The sequence below is a fragment of the Apium graveolens genome, chromosome 3 (assembly GCF_009905375.1).
Source record: "Apium graveolens cultivar Ventura chromosome 3, ASM990537v1, whole genome shotgun sequence".
In the NCBI taxonomy this organism is placed as follows: domain Eukaryota; kingdom Viridiplantae; phylum Streptophyta; class Magnoliopsida; order Apiales; family Apiaceae; genus Apium; species Apium graveolens.
In genome coordinates this window covers 297,075,826-297,090,525 of record NC_133649.1, presented here as the reverse complement: position 1 = coordinate 297,090,525, position 14,700 = coordinate 297,075,826, and the positions used below count along the sequence as shown (strand labels likewise).

Genomic DNA, 14,700 nt, shown 5'->3' with positions numbered 1-14,700 from the left:
TATATAAAATTCGAAATTTAATGTTTATTAAAAAATAATTAATAAAATGTAACATTATTTTCTATTATGTCACATAATTTATTCGAAATATTATAATTGTAATCAGTTAATTTTATTATTTTAACTTTTTGGTTAAAAAGAGGACGGTACCTTTTATAAATTTTATTAATTTAAAAAAATTACAAATGATATGAGAGGACTCCTCTCTAAAAAAACGGAATAAACCACATCAAACATTAAAAAATTACAAATCAAATAATATTAAAACTTTAAATAAAATTACATTTGGGTAATTTTGCATCCAGTTTGTGTATGGTCTTCCATTTTTTACTTGGCATTTTATATTGCATGAATCATGTTTGCACATGTTTTTGTAGTACCTGATTTTCCAGCTTATAGGCACTAACCCGCGGGCCTGTGCGGTCTGCATAGTGCGTGCGGCTCCTGTGCGGGCTCGTGCGGGTTAGTGTCGGTCCCGGTTTTTTAGAACTAAATTCGTATTCGGTTCACTTCTTTTGGCGGGTTGTGCGGGTTTGAACCGGCCCGAATCGGGCCGAATATTTTACGGTTTCCGTACGAGCCGGTCCCGAATGAGCGGTTCAAACCCGCCCATTTGGCCAGCTCTAGTTGTAATTGACAAAAGAAAAAACTCCAATGCTGACGCTGATAATTCGAGTGATGATGATCAAATATGTATGCTCTAAAACGTTGATAATGAGTATGGATGTTTATTATAGTACTACACTTTAGTGCTCATATTGGTACCTTTTTGTACACCAGGAGATGGTGAATCTGACTTACCCACTAGACCCGAAACCGTGAATCATATTACAAGGATGATATAGAGATCTAAAAGAGGTAGGAAGCACCAGGGAAAACAAATAGTTATTATAATTGCACTTGGAACCTATATTATTGGTTTTTTCTACTCCTTTATAAATAAACTAGAGCATCCGTAATTGTCTATCTCTTTGTATGATATTGATACAGAGGCCAATGTAGGTGCTTCAGAAAATGTAAGTGAAATCTGCAAACTTCGTGTGTAACATCTCCCACTTGCACTTGCCTTTTGTCGGTGTTTAGACTAATAAAAGAAAGAGAGAAAAATATAGAGAAGTAGTGAATAAAATGAGATACATACTTCTATCTAATTTCTGATAACCAACGTGTGGTTTTATACACTAAAAAAAATAAAACTCATAAAAACTAGAACTTATCTTATCTACTAATTATTTGAAAAACACCTAACAAACTAATCAACAAATATTCAAGAAAACAATTCAAATAATTTTGAATTATTCTCAACACTCCCTCATAATTCAAAATTCTAAAAATTAATTCGATGATGTTGTACTTCCCACCATCACCATTGCTGTTGGAGCACTTTTCTCTACAGTTTCATTTGGGAGCCCTTCTCTCCACAGTTTCATGTTGATGCACTCTCACCAACGTACACATTGGAGCACTTCTCTCCAATATCAAAATAGTTCTTCATCAAATACTTGTGTCTTATTGACACTTTCTTCCGTCTTGACTCTACAATACTTTTGCACATGTCCAAACCTCTTGCATTTAAAGCATTTAGGTCTTTCCTTGTTCCAACAATCTTTTTCTTCATGTCCATTCTTCTTACAATGACCACATTGAGTAAATTTTATTTTTTGCTTTTGAGTTTTTTTCAAAAAAGCTCCTTAAACCGCATTTTCAGTTTCCTTGTTTCTCATCGCTCTTCTTTGTTCTTGAGCTTGCAGAGAATTAATTAGCTCGGATAAAGATAGTTCACTTATATCTTTTGAAACTTCAAGAGATGAAAGTTTTGACTCAAACCTTTCAGGCAAACTCACAAACAGCTTCTCTACAATTTTGCTATCAGGTACATCTTCTCTCATCAGCCGCATTTTGTTAACAACACCCATCAAATTATCATAATAATCTTGTATAGTGTCTTTTTCTTTCATGGCTAAAGTCTCAAAATCCCTTTTGAGATTTAAAACTTGCATCCTCTTTATTCTTGCGTTGCGCTCATACAATTCTTTTAGCTTATCCCAAGCCTCTTTTCCTGTTTCACAAGTCATAATTCTTGTGAAAATCGATTTTGACACGGCCGTATGGATAATTGATAAAGCCCTTGGACCCTTACTTGACTCATTTTCGTGAAGTTTGATTTGATTTAGAATAGGATTGTCTGTAAGAGGTTGTATCTCCCTCTCACTTTCCACCCATGTCCATAAACCCAAACCTTTCAATTGAGTTTTCATTTTAATAGCCCATACTTGATAATTTTCACCACTAAAAAATGGAGTAGAAAGATTTGGTGTTTGATTTGAAGACATGGCTATGTTATATCACAGACCCTTAAGATCAATAAGGCTCATGATACCACTGTTGGTATTTAGACTAATAAAAAAAAGAGAGAAAAATATAGAGAAGTAGTGAATAAAATGAGATACATACTTCTATCTAATTTCTGATAACCAACGTGTGGTTTTATATACTAAAAAAACTAAAACTCCTAAAACACCTAACAAACTAATTATTTGAAAAACACCTAACAAACTAATCAACAAATATTCAAGAAAACAATTCAAATAATTTTGAATTATTCTCAACACCTTTGACTGCTCCTTTTTTTTCTTTTTCTAATTCCACCTGCACTATAAATCATATGAATTTTATAGTAACAAACGGTACGAAAAGAGGACCTTGTAATTTAAAATTTTATTACGTAAACTACCAAAACTAATCCTGATTGCGTATGAAGGCGGCACACTATTACAATGTATTTGAGTCTAGATTGTTTATGAAATGGTGAATGGGTTGAAAGTGTTGGAGCCCCGATACATGTTCAACCTCCTCTTTGTGTACTGTGCTAAAAAAATTGTTATTGTGCTAGTTATTTTTGGATTGCAAAAGAATTTTTGACAGTTAGTATTTGATCCTGGACTGTAATTTCCGGTCAGGATGTTAGATAAGGGAACGAAGTTTCCACTTCTCATGTGTCAATATGTCTTGAATATTGAGCATTGGTTGCAAAATAACTTCTATCAGAGCAGATATTTGAGTTTTATGAGCATAAGAATCCTTAAAAAAATGATGGCATCTCACCAGTCATTATTACGCCTTAGATTATAATGAAGGGAATCCTCATCTTATTCTTATATATTTTGCTGATTTATGATATGTAAAATATACCTATTCTAAATCCTGAGAGGGGATCTAAGTTCTAAGATAAGTGTGGAGACATCTTTCCATTTATTCAAGATGAGATAGTTATATCATTTTTTATTGTTCAAATGTCTCAGTGCTGTGTATGATTATTATTTAGCTCAATTTTAATTTAGCTGGTGATGCTCGCTAATGCTATGTGACTATTGTGAAAACAATCTGCGATTAATACAAATAATCAAACAAGTGTGTGTGTGAGTAAACGAAATCAAACGGAGGAAGAAAAGATATAAACAGAAGAGAGATCCTCGAGTCCAGTTGAAACTGTCTCCTTAAAGCTATTTCGCCTCTCACCGTATGTGCGAGTCGATAGCCTCCCAGGATAAAACGAGGTAGCGGCGGCGTTACGGATAACGAGCACCTTCAGCGAGCTTGAACGGGCACGAAACTATCACCGAGAGAGAGAGATTTGTGTTTAGAGACGAATATGTTTTTGGTGTGTCTAACCCTAACGCCTTAGAGGTGTTTATATAGGTGTAGATAGACTTGTGCGCTACTCTTTTCCATAATTAAATATCATTAATTATGGAATCGGTGTAATACTTGCAAGCTACTTTATTCCATAAATAATCTGAAACAGAATCAGATTGAATATATCAAGACATACACCATATCAATTAATCTGAAACAAAATCAAATTAATTTATGCCATAATATTTGAGCCAAATTCTAATGGAAAATAATAATTTCCATTATTAAGAGAATATCATCATATCTCACACATCTTTTAGTCATAATGCTAAAAAATATGACTTACCAATATGGGACTTATACCCATATTTTCCAACAATCCCCCACATGGGTGAGATTGGTAATCTTAGTAGCACACACCAGACAGACAGAAAGACAGACACGGAGTTTGACTTGGTGATAGTTTCTTCGATCAGATATAGCATACGATAGGTAGAGAATGCTCCTTGAACCTTCGCTCGAGTAAGCATACCGACTTTACTGGTAGACAGTAGACGTGCTTGTCCTTGAACTGTTCGACCGTTTATGTAAACGATGATATACTTATCACTATATCGTTTCTGACTCGTTCAGCTCTCATGAGTATGTCCATTTTGGCCATGGAACATCGTCCTGGTTCTGGAGAAGTTTCTAAAGAATTGTGCCTCGCAATTCTCCTTTGAAGCGGCCCCACTTCTCTCCCACATAGGTGATCTTTATCTTATAGAGTAACCCGCGTTTACTCAACTGAATTCCATGCGTTCACTCCTGAGCTCCACGTATTCATCAAAGATCATTAAAGGCTCAAAGCTTAACCTCGTACCTTACGGGTCTCACTGTTTCCTCATCATAGGAACAGGCCAGGGGTTACCCCCACAGTGATTTGGTCATCATGATTTAGTTGTCCCATTGAACCAAGTTCTTGGGATCTCCAGTCAACAATGGTTGGGTGTCCACCATGATGCCGTTAAGCAATAGGCTTAAGGCCCATCCCTCTCGATGATTTCTCAACCACTTCTCTTGATAACCCTTTGGTTAGTGGATCCGCGATATTATCCTTTGACGGTATATAGTCAATAGTGATAATTCCGGTTGAGATCAATTGTCTAATGGAACTGTGTCGTCGTCGTATATGACGAGACTTTCCATTATACATCGTGCTCTGTGCTCTGCCAATAGCGGATTGACTATCACAGTGAATCCCTATTGCAGTTACAGGCTTTGGCCATCTTGGAATATCCTCCAGAAACTGACGTAGATATTCAGCCTCTTCGGCGCATTTATCTAGTGCCACAAACTCAGCTTACATCGTGGAATGAGTTATCACCGTTTGTTTTGAGGATTTCCATGATATTGCCGCTCCAGCTAATGTAAACACATAGCCACTCGTAGACTTAAGTGCTTTCTTGCTAGATATCCAATTTGCGTCAGTATATCCTTCTAATACTGCTGGGTATCTGCCATAGTGCAGTCCATAGTCTCGAGTTCCCCTCAAGTACCTTAGTACCCTTATAATCGCTTTCCAGTGATCAGCTCCCGGATTACTCGTAAACCTACTCAACTTGCTAATTGAGTATGCAATGTCTGGTCTTGTACAACTCATGAGGTACATCAGACTACCAATTATCCTCGAGTATTCCAATTGGGAAACAGCTACACCTTTGTTCTTGGATAGGTGCAAAGTCATATCTACAGGTGTCCTAGCTTTCTCAAAGTCATCCTTAAGAAACTTCTCAAGGATCTTGTCAACATAATGTGGTTGACTTAATGCGAGACCCTCTGATGTTCTAGAAATTTGAATTCCCAGAATTACATTTGCTAGTCCCATATCTTTCATGTCGAACCTTGATTTCAACATGTCCTTTGTAGATTTGATAACTTTATCATTGCTTCCAGCAATAAGTAGATCATCTACATATAGTGTCATCATGACATAGCCATTGTCATTCTCCTTGACATAGCTGTTCTCGTTATCCTTGTAATAGGCACAGCTATCACATTCATTGATTTTGAAACCATTGGCCAGCACGACCTCATCAAATTTTTCATGCCATTTCATAGGCGCTTGTTTCAAACCATACAATGATTTCACCAATCTACACACTTTCCTTTCTTGTCCTGGGACAACAAACCCTTCAGGTTGTTCCATATAGATTTCTTCATCTATGTCTCCATTTAGGAAAGCTGTTTTCACATCCATTTGATGTACAGTTAGATTACGCATTGCAGCAATAGCAAACATCATCCTTATGGACGTTATTCTCGTTACAGGAGAATATGTATCAAAGTAATCAAGGCCTTTTTGTTGCTTGTATCCTTTAATTACAAGTCTGGCCTTATACTTATCAATAGTGCCATCAGTTTTCAACTTCTTCTTGAAAACCCACTTGCTACCTAATGGTTTGCAACCAGTTGGCAAGTCCACTAATTCCCAAGTATGATTTTGCATAATTGAATCAACTTCATTCTTGATGGCCTCTTTCCACATAGGTCCATCAGGTGAGGTAACCGCCTCCTTATAAGTTTTTGGGTCACCTTATTCGAGCAAATAGGTCATAAAATCAGACCCATAGGATTTCTCCGTTCGTTGTCTTTTGCTCCTTCTCACTACCCCCACATTTTTGTCTTCACTTTCGTCACTCTCATTATCGTCATCTACAGACTCATGAGATCGTTTAGACGTCGTAGGTTGTTGGTTTCCTGGATTACAGGGAAACATCGTCTCAAAAAATGAGGCATTTCTTGATTCCATAATGGTATTCTTTTGAATATCAGGAATCTTGGATTCATGAACAAGAAACCGATATGCAGTGCTGTGTGGAGGATATCCGATGAAGACACAATTCACAGTCTTAGGACCTATCTTCACCTTCTTCGGTGTAGGGATCAGTACCTTTGCAAGGCACCCCCACACTTTCAGGTGTTGGTAACTTGGTTTCTTTTTCTTCCACATTTCATAAGGACTTACATCCTTATTCTTGCGCATCGTAATATTTAAAATATTATTTGCGCTTAAGATGGCTTCTCCCCACATCGATTGTGGGAGCCCAGAGCTTAACAACATCGCATTCATCATCTCTTTCAGAGTGCGATTCTTCCTTTCAGCCACACCATTTGACTGAGGGGAGTATGGTGCAGTGACCTCATGGATTATACCATGTTGTGAACAGAATTCCCCAAACGGTTCAACATATTCACCTCCACGATCACTTCGTATCGTTTTGATTTTCTCAGTTTGTTGTGTCTCAACTTCTTCCTTATAGATTTTAAATTTATCTATAGCTTCGTCTTTGCTTTTCAACAAATATACATAGCAGTATTTTGTACAATCATCAATGAATGTAATAAAATACTTGTTTCCTCCTCTTGTTGGAGCGAATTTTAAATCACATATGTCGCTATGTATTAGGTCTAGCACTTTGGTGTTCCTTTCCACACGTTTAAATGATGATCTCGTTAATTTTGCCTCAACACAAGTCTCACACTTATGTTTTGGATCGATAGTAAGTTTAGGTATGTATTCTTTTGCACTTAAACGTCGTAAAGTTTCATAATTTACATGTCCTAATCTAGCATGCCATAAATTAGGAGACTCAAGCAAGTAAGCAGAAGAATTCTTCATTTCATTATCGTCCTTAACGGACATTACATTGAGCTTAAAAAGCCCATCAGTTAAATAACCCTTGCCTACAAACATACCACTCTTAGACAAAATAACTTTATCTGACTCTATTACAATGCGAAAGCCATGCTTATTCAACAGAGAACCAGACACAAGGTTCTTGCGAATATCAGGCACATAAAGTACATTCTTCAAAGTCAGATTCTTCCCAGAGGTCATCTTCAGGATCACCGTGCCTTCACCCTCAATGGTAGAAGTTGCTGAATTCCCCATGTAGAGTTTCTCACCAGCATCGGAAGCTTTGAGGCTAGAGAAAACCGCCTTGTCTGAGCAAACATGCCTAGTAGCACCAGTATCAATCCACCATTCACGTGGATTAGAACCGACCAGGTTCACTTCAGAGACCGTAGCACAGAGGTCTATGTCACCCATCTCCTTGGAGATATTCTCTACCATGTTTGCTTCTTTCTTCTTGTTGGGCTTCTTGGGCTTCTTGCAGTCAGAAGACCTATGACCAACTTTATCACAGTTGTAGCACTTCCCTTGAAATTTCGACTTCGAAATCCCTCTCTTGGGTGCCAGCTTTGCCCCTTTACCAGAATTAGCCTTCTTGGGCTTGGAGCTTTGAGCATGCTCCACCATGTTTGCCTTCTCAGTGGCAACGTTAACTTTCTTCTCGGACCCCTGTTGTCTTCTTCAATACGAAGTCTAACAATAAGATCCTCCATAGACATCTCCTTTCGCTTGTGCTTAAGGTAGTTCTTGAAATCTTTCCATCCAGGTGGAAGCTTTTCAATAACAGCAGCAACTTGGAAAGACTCACTTATGACCATTCCCTCAGCATGAATGTCATGAATGATCACCTGCAGTTCCTGCACCTGACTGACCACAGTCTTAGAGTCTGCCATCTTATAATCAAGAAAGCGGCCAACAATCCACTTCTTTGCCCCAGCGTCCTCGGTTTTATACTTATGGTCAAGTGACTCCCATAAGACCTTAGATGTTGGCTTTGCGCTGTATACGTTATACAACGAGTCAGACAAACAATTTAACACATAGTTCCGACAGATGTAGTCGGAGTGCTTCCAAGCATCAGCAGCATACACAGTCTGCATGTTACTCTCAGCAGTGAGCAACGGTGGTTCTTCCTTAAGGAAGCGATCCATATGCAACGTGGTCAGATAAAAGTGCATCTTTTGTTGCCAACGTTTGAAGTTCGTTCCGTTGAACTTCTCAGGTTTTTCAGCATGTGCAGCAGGCACAGTTGGCATAACAGGTGCAGCAGGCACCACGAGTGGAACAGATGGTACGTGCGTCTGTACTACAGGTGTATGCACACCAGTAGGCACCGCAGGTATGATCGGAGGAGTGAATCCTGCCGATATCTGTCCAAGAGGAACACTAAACTGTCCAATGACAGTGTGTCCCACAGGCACATGTCCCGAAGGCACATGTCCCGAAGGCACATGTCCAACAGGCGTTTGACCCCCATCAGATCGTACGATCCGTGCGTTAGGGTTAATCGGCTGCTGGTGAACCCCATCAGATCCAGTGATCTGTGCGTTGGGATCAGCCGTCATGTTCATCGAATCGTTCACAGTTTGGTTCTCCATCGATCTGTTACTCAACAAAACAAGCAGATACAGATGTATCAGTCACAGATGTATATAAAATAAATAGCTTTAAGATTGTGAAAACAATCTGCGATTAATACAAATAATCAAACAAGTGTGTGTGTGAGTAAACGAAATCAAACGGAGGAAGAAAAGATATAAACAGAAGAGAGATCCTCGAGTCCAGTTGAAACTGTCTCCTTAAAGCTATTTCGCCTCTCACCGTATGTGCGAGTCGATAGCCTCCCAGGATAAAACGAGGTAGCGGCGGCGTTACGGATAACGAGCACCTTCAGCGAGCTTGAACGGGCACGAAACTATCACCGAGAGAGAGAGATTTGTGTTTAGAGACGAATATGTTTTTGGTGTGTCTAACCCTAACGCCTTAGAGGTGTTTATATAGGTGTAGATAGACTTGTGCGCTACTCTTTTCCATAATTAAATATCATTAATTATGGAATCGGTGTAATACTTGCAAGCTACTTTATTCCATAAATAATCTGAAACAGAATCAGATTGAATATATCAAGACATACACCATATCAATTAATCTGAAACAAAATCAAATTAATTTATGCCATAATATTTGAGCCAAATTCTAATGGAAAATAATAATTTCCATTATTAAGAGAATATCATCATATCTCACACATCTTTTAGTCATAATGCTAAAAAATATGACTTACCAATATGGGACTTATACCCATATTTTCCAACAACTATGACATAGCATGTCTTAACAATATCTTTGATATTTTGAAATAGAGAAGGGTGCTGGTCATATAGGGAGTTGGTTCTCATGTAACAATATTGAACTGTTGATGCACTAATCTTTCCGTACAACGTGATTCCAGGACCAGGATTCGAAAGGCTGCAATATCATTCTCAAAATGTCTATACCGACAAAGTTACAGTTTATCACTGGATGTTACTGGCACATCAATAGCTCACAAAGAGGAACTTGGTGACTATCACTGCATAGCAGCCAAATCTGTAGGACTGCCATGTCTGGACTACAAGCGTGTACACCAGGGTTTTAAAATTTCATACACAGACATGGCTGAAGAACATCCATGTTTTGGGTTTGCAGAAAAAAATTTCAACATGGTATGGTGGAAAACTTGTGTTAGAGATTCTTCTGTGAAGGCAATTCTTTTTTCTTATGTTTCAGCAACTTGCATTATCCAGATTGCCACCAATTATTGCATGTCAGATCAATGTAAGAACTATACATGTAGTATATTTTTATCCTCCCCACTAGTGGCAGAGCCCGGAAATTATTGATATTTACAGACTTGGGGGTTAAAATAGGAAAAAAAATTATAGCCAACATATTTCTATGAAATTTCGTTTGTTCATTGGATGCTAAAAACAGTTTATGTTAAGTTTATTACACACATTAGCCTCCGTAGATATGCAGTGATACACCACAAAAAACGCCTTGATTTTTAGTGGACTGTAATAATTTTATCAAATTAAACAAAACAAACTGATATGTGTTGGCCTAAGAACATAGATCACAGTTGTTTGTCTTAACCAAGACAAGATAACGTTACATATCCATAAAACCATGCTCCACTCTCCAAGCATGTTAGGTAAATAATAAAAGCTACCAACCTTCGAGAGAAATGATGCAATTAAGAAATAAACTTCATTTCAGAGAACATCAAGCTTCAGAAATATAACAAAATTACGATATGTAAAATTTGCATATCGTCCAGAATACAAACATTGAAAGCAACTCTTGCTAGTCCGGAATCAAATATTTTGAGCTTACAATTTGCATTTCCAAAAATATATTTTTTTTTGGCTTAAGGTTTGTATGGTACACATTAGCCGGAACAGAATAACCCTCGGAAAAACATACTCCCTCTGTCCCTCCCATTTGTTTACACTTTCCTTTTTGGGATGTCCTTTTCAATTGTTTACATTTCAAAATTTTCCAAAGATAGTAAAGTTTTTATAATATAAAAAGTAACTACATCCACTAATTCTCTCTACTATACCTACTTTATACATATAATATTAATCGATCCCACTACTTTACTCACTTTTTTAACTTTCATCCACTATTTTATCATTTTTCTTAAACTCCGTGCCCAACCCAAATGTAAACGGAGGGACGGAGGGAGTATAAGATAATATAGAAAACATCTTAACAGTGACAAAATTTCAAGATAAAACAAAAATATCTAATGCAAACAGTTGCATTAATAGGTTAAACAAAGTTTAAATTAGAAGGCCAAACACACAATCTTTATTTAATACATAACAAACTAATAATAATTAGAAACCGGCATATGCATGGTCATATTCGGAATATACCGATTCTCTGTTAGCATCCCACTCCACACTTACTTCGAAAACGGATTCAGAATCTTTCTCATGAGAAGTCCCGGAGTATTTAGCCCTTACGGGAACACTGGCTCTGTAACACTCCCCATTAACATGTAGAGAAATTTCAACGGAGAGCACAGAATTCAATGGCACAGCAACACGGGATTGGGACAACGGAATGAGACCATCAGCTCCTAAACTAATCTCTCTGTTAGCCTTCCTAGCAAAAAGCACACTTGTACCCTTGCAATCGTCCACTTTGCTGTTACTAGCAGCTACTACTCCATAAACATCCAAACCAACAAAGTTGCCTAACAACTTAACCTTCACATTGGCTACCGTAGCATTAAGAAACAACCCCATCAAAATCGAGATCTCTCTGGTGCCATCACGGGATTGTACACGTTTTTCTAGTAGATCCACCTCAGGAAGATGTTCTAAAAGAGCTTCAGTATCACAACAATCTTCATAATCTTCGGGCATCCAACGTATGTTAAGAGTGTCTTTGTAGGCATGAGAAAAGAGATCGAACTCCATTCGAAGATTTTTGAAATAACAGGTTGGTCCATTAACTGTGACACAAATGTCATCCTTAAAGCGAATTGCAGGCTGAGTTGCATCAACATGTTCTTCACGTATGCTATAAAGAAATTGAGAACCTTTATCAGAAATCAATGTGATAAATCCATGTTGGTCCATAGCTTGTACGTTTTTAGCACCTAAATATACCATGTTGAACACCTCCATCAGAGGAATCCCTTTAGGCGCCTGAAAATATATTTGTCACTTCCCATTAATTAATCATTTTAGACATATCTAACAGCACATAAAAAGAAACAGTACTTATACCTAACTAAAAGTGAAAATAAATTTAATAAAAAGGACCAATACTCATTCTGGTAATATGTGTCTCATTCATGGTAAATCCCTTTAGGTGCCTGAAAATATATTTGTCACTTTCCATTAATTAACCATTTAGACATATCTCACGGCAAATAAAAAGAAACAAAACTTACACCTAACTAAAAGTAAAAATCAATTTAATAAAAAGGACCAATAATAAACAGCTCATTATTAATACTTCTAAATCAAACTCACTTTGATTATACTTACTCATTCTGGTAATATACGTCTCATTCATGGTAAAAGAGTGTCTACAATCCCAAAACTAAGATAATAATAAACCAATAATAAAAGATATATCAAATACACATGTACAGATTAACATGGCTACACTTTAGCTATCACAATTCACAATAGATTAACTTAATCTGCAGACTAGATGCATCATATATAAACAAACAAAAAATTCCTACAACAGGTGAAACATACAAGATGTACTAACTAGAGAGAGGGGGGGAGAGAGAGAGACTAACCATCAAAGAGAAAGAAGAATCGGGAAAGATGTAGCTTTGCTCTTCCCCTTCCGGCTCCTAGATGTAACAATTATTAGGAATTAAATACCTAATTCTCGTCTCCCTATTTTCTCCTCAGCCCGACCCGACGTCGCTTGACCGAGACATGGAGTAGATATTTTAGACGAGATCATTGTATCATATTTTTCAATAATAGCATATAATAAAAAAAAAATTAAGAATTTCAATTTCTAAGTATATTTTATTTAGAATTGTATTATGACTTGTCGCGCTTATTATATATAAAAAATATAATTAAGAGCTGAGCACTTAAATATTCATCTTATATTTTAATGATCTAATATTCGACTTTTAAGGATCGGTTTTAAATTACCAATTTACGAATATACAATGATGTCCATATTTTGTTGCGGACCTTTATAAGTTGGATTGTGGGTGGAAATACTCTAGAGATGAATGATATTTACAAACTTGAGCACGTACTGGTATACGACACGTGAACACGGTACGAAACGACACCAATAATTAATATTTGGATTAAAAAATTTGGTACATGAACATGAAAAATACGAATATAATTAGTGTCAGGTTTGGCTTTCCAGTATAGGTACACAACACATAACGAAATGGAATGAAAGTACACGGAATTAATAAATCATTTAATTTTTTAAAATATATAATATACATTATAAACTAAATACCAAATGTGAAATATATTTATTGGAAACTTTGTATTGGAGTTAGGGCTGAGCATTCGGTCGGTTCGGTCCAAAACCGGACCGAACCGAATAGACCGAAAAACCGAATAGTAATTTTTTTTTGGACAGAACCGGACCGAATTTATATTATGGACCGGACCGAACCGAAATAATTCGGTTCGATCCGGTTCTGGACCGAATAGACCGAAATTTTTTTCAAAAATAAAATTGCATTATAAATTAAATCACAAATTATAAATTTTAAAATATAATTAAAGTAATGTGATATGTAGAGTTCTAATACTCCATAAATATAATTACAAATTAAAAATTTTGATTATAATTTTTAAGATATATGTAAAATATACATAATACAAAATTATAGTATTTATGATTTGGTCTATTCGGTCCGGACCGAAATATTTGTGAAAAGAACCGAACCGAACCGAATTTTAATTCGGTCTATTTGGTCCGGACCGAATAGACCGGATTTCTGAAAAATTTAGGACCGAACCGAACCGAATTAGCACGGTTCGGTTCGATTTTTCGGTTGCGGTTCGGTTTTGCTCAGCCTTAATTGGAGTAGTGGAGGATTTGAAGGAGCCGTCTAAAATATTGACTAAATATGATGAAAAAGAGGTTATATGTTTCCAATGTGACAGATGGGAGATAATTAGTTTCTTTTACTTAAATTTATATATCGATAGCTTGTAAACTTTGCATACAATTTTGCTGAGTGTTGCATTTTGACAAGATTGGTGGTTTAATGATTTATATTAGCATTTACTAAAATTTAAACTTTTTTAAAAATTCCGATGCAGTGGTAGCCGTCATCGTGTCTAGCTACCTTTTCCGGAGAATATCCAGACATTGTATGCAGAGCTCCATTCAAAAGTTGTTATTTTAGCATCGACCAATGTTAAAATTTTCAGAGGCACTATTGTTTTTTATAATAAACACATCTTTTATTGTAATAAGGTTCATCACAAGATTGTGTTAATATTCATATCTTCGTCTTCAATATCAGATAACGTTCAAATTAGTAGCCTGCCCTCGACCCAGATTTTTGTTAATATTGCTCATCCCGATGTGTACTTCTTCAGGCAAAGGTATAATACAGAATTTCTTTAAAACAAATAATCTTTGTTTAAGTGAATTAGTGATTTTTAATAGTTATGGTTGTTCTATATCTGAATATAACTTTAATCTTCTGTTTAATCTTCCATATGTAGTTTGATTCAGAATGGATATTTGGAGGTGCCTTGATGATTGTTGCTCGATGATTTTGTCATTTTTAAGGAATAATTTGTTTCTGCTTATAATAAAAAATAATTTGCTCATTTTTATTATTTAATGGTTTCTTTTGCACGAAAGACTAT

At 36.5% G+C, this 14,700-nt stretch overlaps 2 protein-coding genes across 4 annotated transcripts; both read right to left on the bottom strand.

Moving 5' to 3' along the window:
- Positions 1 to 1,691: 1,691 nt before the first annotated feature.
- Positions 1,692 to 2,333, bottom strand: LOC141715250 (uncharacterized). Its single transcript, XM_074518724.1, has one exon. The coding sequence runs from the start codon at positions 2,331 to 2,333 to the stop codon at positions 1,692 to 1,694; it is 642 nt and encodes a 213-aa protein (XP_074374825.1).
- An 8,766-nt stretch (positions 2,334 to 11,099) lies between these two features.
- On the bottom strand, positions 11,100 to 12,798 carry LOC141713705 (uncharacterized). 3 transcript variants are annotated; one of them, XM_074517243.1, is made up of 3 exons: positions 12,624 to 12,798; positions 12,097 to 12,185; positions 11,100 to 12,015 (listed from the first exon to the last, which is right to left on the bottom strand). In XM_074517243.1, exon 3 carries the CDS (start codon positions 11,992 to 11,994, stop codon positions 11,197 to 11,199), a length of 798 nt encoding a protein of 265 aa, XP_074373344.1. In that variant the 5' UTR covers positions 11,995 to 12,015; positions 12,097 to 12,185; positions 12,624 to 12,798; the 3' UTR covers positions 11,100 to 11,196. The 3 variants fall into 3 exon arrangements, with proteins under 3 accessions (XP_074373344.1, XP_074373345.1, XP_074373343.1); XM_074517244.1 differs by having other exon boundaries at positions 12,139 to 12,185; XM_074517242.1 differs by lacking the exon at positions 12,097 to 12,185.
- Positions 12,799 to 14,700: the final 1,902 nt, after the last annotated feature.

Coding starts and splice junctions, on each gene's coding strand:
- LOC141715250 (XM_074518724.1), bottom strand. CDS start 2,333: ATGTCTTCAAATCAAACACCAAATCTTTCTACTCCATTTTTTAGTGGT.